Source organism: Engystomops pustulosus, chromosome 6 (genome assembly GCF_040894005.1).
Source record: "Engystomops pustulosus chromosome 6, aEngPut4.maternal, whole genome shotgun sequence".
NCBI classification, from domain to species: Eukaryota; Metazoa; Chordata; class Amphibia; order Anura; family Leptodactylidae; genus Engystomops; species Engystomops pustulosus.
The window spans coordinates 18764890-18771346 of record NC_092416.1 but is presented as its reverse complement, the minus strand read 5'-3'; the positions used below and the strand labels follow the sequence as shown (position 1 = coordinate 18771346).

The following is a 6457-nucleotide window of genomic DNA, read 5'->3' as shown; positions in this document are numbered from 1 at the left end:
TTATTAGGCCAACAGTGCAAACCTCAACATTTGCTTCCTGCTCAAAGTTGTGTAAAAAGCTGTCACAGAACCACCAAAATTCATAGTTTAGCTGCTGCGGAGCCTCATAATGCCTTAGCTACTGCAGAACATCGCAGTACACACCACAGCAGCTGGAAAACATTACAATATTCCTCAGCTGCTGCAGAACCTGGCAGAACCTTATCAGAAGGCAAAGCGTCAGATAGGAGATGGAGCGCAGGTTTTGAGCAGCAGTTGTGTCAGCACCCCCTCCACTAAGGCGCCCCAGGTGATTGCATACCCCAACAGGTGCTTAGTGACCCTGAGGATGTATACAAAGGAATAGGATTTAGAGACCTGGACCTCCTAATTTATATTTACGTCAGGCCCTCCAGAATAAGTTGAAGAAGAACGCGCTGTTGATAACTTTTTGCATCGGTCACAGCCGTCTACAAAACATTGCTCCCGATTCAGGAGTCAGATTGTCGTCTTCGTTTATCCCAGACTTTCTTAGCTCCATTTCTGATCCACTGCTTCTTCTTATTTCCATTACAATCTTCATCCATGTTCTGCTATTTTACATCTCATTAGCAAGATCAAACATGATAAATTATCACCGGTCTTGGGCACCAGTGCACATGAAAGCAATAGCAGAGCCGGGAAGTCTTCAAAGGTGAGAAACCAAAGTATCTACTGAGTATAAAATCAGTGGACTAAAGTCCTAAAAAACATTAAAAATTGGGTACTTAGTTCAGAAAATCCATGTTTTAGGTATTGCCTGATGAATGTTGCTAATTATAAATTGACTGGTTGCAGCCAATGCCCTAACACCGATGAATCATATGTAAATCAATGCAATCCTGATGTATTTCTTCATAAGGAACCTCTGGACACTTGCGTCACAGAAGACAATTAATTTATGAGAAAACAGTGTGACTATGGAGCTCCTTCAAGGAAGGAAGTAAGAAGATTTCTTAATGAGAATTTGTCATTTACTTGTCAGCAGTAATTAAGCCAATGAAGCAGCATGTTATGTTACTGTGCCCTGGTGTGAGGTCGCAACAACCAAAAAAAACTTTGTAAATAGATATGAATTGGTTGTTTGAAGTCACAAAAAGGGCAAATGCACATCAGGGGATCCTGAGTACGTCACAGAAACCAATTCTATCTTCACCGGCTGCTAATTATCTACGGACATGATGCTGGATAACAGCCAATTCAGGGCATCTTTATATTAAGAGGCTTTAGACTAGGTCATCTTCAGAAGAAATTACCAGTAAGGTAAGACTCTGAAGGAGATCGATGGAATTCCTGATCATAGAAAGTCATGATGGGGGCAGATGAGCTTTATTAGTGTGAAAATATCTTCTAACTTTCTTAAAAAATTTTTTAGCCTTTACATCTACCTCATGCTCTTTTCACCTTCATCGATGTAACAGGCTGAACTTGATGGACTCTACTTAGGCCCGTTCCCCACTTGCGAGTGTGATGCGATGAATTCACATCACACTTGCAACGTTTGCTGCCGGGATGTCCCGGCCCGAACACTTCACACCGGGACTGAACTCAGCATGTCAGTTCAGTTCCGGCTTGCAGCGTTCGGGCCGGTAGATCCTGGCATCACACTCGCAAGTGGGGAACTGGCCTTACAGTATTAGGCCACATACACAAGGCCGTATATATATATGTCCCCCATAGATAGCAATGGGCACACAGCGACGCACAGGAGTGGTGCAGCACACATGCGGCATCATACCATTCCGTACATGGGAGAAAGATAGTATGTGTCCTATCTGCTGCCAGAATATGGTGTCGTGCGCCATATATCACTATGGAGAGGGGCGAGGGTAAGCAGCGCTCACCACCTCCTATTCCGGGCACCGACCTGTGCACGGCGTGCTATGGCGGGCACAGTGTTGTGTGAATGAAGCCTTATACACTGTGCTGGTGGGGACCTAAGGCTCAGAACCATAGGGTCTATTCTGCCAGTATGGGTGCTGAGGACCAATAGTGCAGGGACAGACTAGAACAATGTCAATATGAAACCCCGCCTCAGTGCACCTGCCAAATTTAACATTAGCCTCTGGCCTCCTGATAGATATGCAGCAAAGTACGTGCGATTGCCGGGTGCATTGTGTGATTGGCTCAGTTCTACGCCAGTTCTATGCTATTGTAGAACTGTGTCAGGATAGCTAGAACAGTTAGTATTCAAATGTGGGTCGTCCCTGCCACACATTGGGGCACATTTACTTATCCGTCCCGTTGACGCCGCCGATCCAAAATGTCCGACGAGGATTCGGAGCTGCCGCAATTCACTAAGATGCGTCCAAGTTCCTGCATGTGTCGCTTCCCCCACTGAGGTCTGCCGGAGTTCACCTTCTTTTTCCCGGTGTATGTACGTGCTGATATTGCAACACAATTTTGAAAGTTAATTTCCGCGGTTTGTCCGAATCAGTCTGGTTGTCCGACGGCCATGCCCCCGATTTGTGTCGCATGAAAGACGGAAATATTCGGGAAACCCGATGGAAATGCGTCCGACGGACCCTTAGTAAATGTGCCCCATTGACTGACTCGGCTGCCCGGCACTGCTCTCATCCATCCAATCAATAAGGAGGGCGGAGTAGTCGCAATTCTGTCTGCTTCTGGAATTGTGATTAAATCATGGCTATTATGCCTGTTTTCAGTCGTATAAGCCATGGCACCCCCCCCCTCCAGGTCTGTGCACTTCATCCATCATATCTGGAGTCACCTGGTAGATCTGGAGTAAAATGTTTGTAGCGAAAAGTGGAGTGGCCATACATTAAGTGACCATTTTAAGACAAAAAATTTACAAAATGGACACCCCTGCCAAAGTTTTCACCTAATTACAAGCTTCACTTGATTGACCGGTTACAATGATATTTACATAAAATAATGAATGTAACACTTTCTCTGAGGAAAGCATCTGGACGCTATCATCAGGCCATTATTATATTGGGGAATTGAGGAAATATTGCAAAATGATATATGAAAAATGATATATGTAAATCTCGGCGACTCATATAAATGTCACACCCGCAGGAGACATTCCCCAGAGCCAGGACCTCCCCAGGTAAAGGATCTTACTGATGTATTAGTTTAGAATATTTATGATTTATATTGTAACATTCTGTAATAACTTTCTTAAACCTAAATAACATTGATGATTATAAATTATAGAATCATTTCTCCTTAATCCCTTCTTTGGTTGAACTTGATGGACATGTGTCTTTTTCATCCGTATAAACTATAATGAACTTGTGTATTTTTTATGTTATTAGTAACTTGTGCTACACTGCGACATGGGCTTCCTCACATTATCTACTGTCTGCTTAGTGGCAAGTAAGTATTTTTCTTCCTTTCCTAATGATTTTCTATAATAATTTTTAGATACAGGAAGACCTTTTCTTACATAGAGAAGAGTACGCTGAGCCACATCACACCCATCACCGGTGGTTCCCGTTCCTTCTCATTGTGCATAAATAAGGGAGATGACCTCGATCATCTCTGAACATAGTGAAATGGCTCTTTAGACGGTGTCACAATCTACATGGTAAAGTTCAAAAGTAAACTGCAGTAAGTAGTTTCTGCATCTTGAACTCCGTTTTGCTACTCTTACTTCCCGTAACGTCATCGGGAAGTGACAATCCCTCACCATGACAGCCTTGTGTCTTTACAGGGCCTGACGCTATCTCATGTGCACATTGTAATAGATGATGTGGGACAACCTACCCGAGGAGGTCTAAAAAATAGTAAAAAATTATTTTAAGAAAAAAAGTGAAAAAAAATTAACAAAACCTAAAATTTCAAATCACCTCCTTTCCCTAGAACTAAAATAAAGAGAAACAAGTAAAATTAGAAAACACAATAAAACCTGTATAAATTTAGTATCCCTGTGATTGTCCAGGGGTACATTTTTATCTGCCTGATTCCTAGTACAAGGCGTGAAAAAATAAAAAGCATCACTAAGAAGCACAATTTTTTACGGAGAAAGTAAGCCCTAATACAGGTCTGTATATGGAAATATGAAAAAGTTTTTGATTTTTGAATGTGGGGAGCGAAAAATGAACAAAAAAAGCTTAGTTCCTAAGGGATTTAAAAGAACTTGTCAGCAGAAATTGACTTAATAAACATTACTAGTATGTTGTCCAGCAGATTGACGTCTTCCAGATCTTGTATCTTTCATGGCCCAGTGTGGTGGCATCTTCCAGGAAACCAACTTTGAAATGAGATGTAAATTGCGTCTATAATATAGTAGAAGCAGAGAGATTAGCACTGAAGTCAAGCTCTCCTGCCTCAGAACACCAGCTCCAATATCATTCACATCATGTACTAGACTTCAGGAAAACCTATGAGTGATGATCCTGTACATAAGGGCATCAAATACAGTAAAGCTAGGGAGAGCTTGACTTCAGTGCTAAACTGTTTTTTTGGATGATGTTGACAAAATACTGGAAAGTGTTTATAAGGTCAATTAATGCTATAGGTTCCCCATAAAAAAAAATGTTCTTTAACCTTGAATCTATGTCCAAATGGCAAAAGTTTATGGACTTTAACAAGTTTTTATCTTGTCCCGTCTTCCGCAGGAATCACAATCTGAAAGAGAAAACTTCTAAGCCTTGGAAAGTTATTTATATGTTGTTTTGTCTTTTAGTCCTGAAGGGGATGGTGGAAAGTGAAAGCGTAACACGTAAGTGATTAATAATACGAGAGTGACCACTGCTATACCACAATGTGATGATGGATGAAGAGAATAAAAGTAGATTTATTACTACACAGCTACTAGAGGTCCTGCCTTTGCCTGTTGGCCTTACAACCCTCTTTTGTTGGAGCGTTATATACAAAGAGCTGACTTGGACTTTCCTAGCCCCTAAATGGATAGATTCCAGAAAGAGGTGATGGACTGATGATAGAAAGATGTGAGATAGATAGATAGATAGATAGACTGATGTTAAAGGTGTTGCCCGAGACTGTCTAAAAAAAATGATGGTGTCCGGGATGGGACTGCTTTAAAAAATAAACATTTACTTACCTTGCGGTCCCTACTGGTGTCCAGCGATGTCATCACTCCAGCCCGTGCCCAAACAGGGGCATAGAAGCCGTGCTGCATTTAGCTTCTGGCCGGCCAAGGTGGCCGTCCACTCCCGCCCGGCCGGAAGCTGAATGCAGCGCTATCATGCCCCTGTTTGTTTACTTGGGGCACGGAACCGCGCAATGACATCTGAGGACACTCAGGAAGTAAATGTTTATTTTATTAAGCAGCCCCCTCCCGGCCACCAATGTTTTTTTTAGACAGTCTCAAAAAAACCCTTTAAGAAAGAGTTATAGCTTTTGTGCTCCATATTTTGATTTCCATCTCTTTGTATTAATGATTAAGATTTTTGCTTATTTTGCCCTCATATCATAATTAGATGACCCCATTTGACTCCTCCTTCCTTCCTCTCTATGTAACCAGCTCCGAAGTGTCCTGAGAACAGCACATATAGAGATCACGGATTCTGTTATTTGCGCTGCGACAATATAGACACATTTTCTCCTGAAGACGTTTGTATCTTGCCATTAGCGTTTGGCTGTACTTGTGATGATGGATTCCTTGAGCAGACCAGGACTTCAGGAGAACCTTTACAATGCGTCAGACCTAAAGACTGTAACGTTACATGTGGCCCCAATAAGACCTTTGTGCCCAATGCATACGGCTGCCAACCCACATGTGACGAACCAATTGTTCCCAAAATCTGTTACCAGCAAAGATCCCCTAAATGTGTCTGTAATGATGGATATATTCTAAGCGGAAAAAACTGTGTGAAACCAACCGAATGTGAAAAAACCAAGGATCAATAATGTCACTAGCGTCACCTGTAAGATGTGAGGATAATGTCCTACAAATGTCTGGAACCTTGATGTGGGAATGAATAAAGCAGAGATGATTGTGCTTCTATCTCCTTCTTGTAATACATTTTATAACACAGACTATAAGGTGACAAAGACCGTGACAAGGTTGGGTGTAGGGAAGATCCTCGGAGTCACAGAGGGATAAATGAGCCTCCTCTCGTAATCCAGTACATGGTCCATAAACTAGATTGAGCTTCACACAACGGGGGTCATTTACTAAGGGTCCGATTTGCGTTTTCCCGACGTGTTACCCGAATATTTCCGATTTGCGCCGATTTTCCCTGTATTGCCCCGGGATTTTGGCACACGTGATCGGATTGTGGCGCATCGGCGCCGGCATGCACGCGATGGAAATCGGGGGCGTGGCCGAACAAAAAACCCGACGGATTTGGAAAAACCGCCGCATTTTAAAAAAAAAATGTATCGCGTAAATTGCACTTACCTTCACCAGGTATAGGCCGGGGAATTTCAGGGCATTCCAGCGCGCCTCGGGGAACTTCAGCGCAGCAGCGCCACCTGGTGGACGACGGAGAAACTACCTTAGTGA

General features: G+C 42.7%; 1 protein-coding gene across 1 annotated transcript; it reads left to right on the top strand.

Annotated features, from left to right (window-relative positions):
- The first annotated feature begins 3034 nt into the window (after positions 1-3034).
- On the top strand, positions 3035-5950 carry LOC140065544 (IgGFc-binding protein-like). Its single transcript, XM_072113142.1, has 4 exons — positions 3035-3091; positions 3300-3360; positions 4673-4708; positions 5474-5950. Exons 2-4 carry the CDS (start codon positions 3321-3323, stop codon positions 5857-5859), a joined length of 462 nt encoding a protein of 153 aa, XP_071969243.1. The 5' UTR covers positions 3035-3091; positions 3300-3320; the 3' UTR covers positions 5860-5950.
- Positions 5951-6457: the final 507 nt, after the last annotated feature.

Excerpts from the sequence above, each read along its gene's own strand:
- LOC140065544 (XM_072113142.1), top strand. The coding sequence starts at position 3,321 with ATGGGCTTCCTCACATTATCTACTGTCTGCTTAGTGGCAA. Across the intron at positions 3,361-4,672 it reads TACTGTCTGCTTAGTGGCAA|TCCTGAAGGGGATGGTGGAA; the intron begins GTAAGTATTTTT and ends TTTGTCTTTTAG. Across the intron at positions 4,709-5,473 it reads GGAAAGTGAAAGCGTAACAC|CTCCGAAGTGTCCTGAGAAC; the intron begins GTAAGTGATTAA and ends CTATGTAACCAG.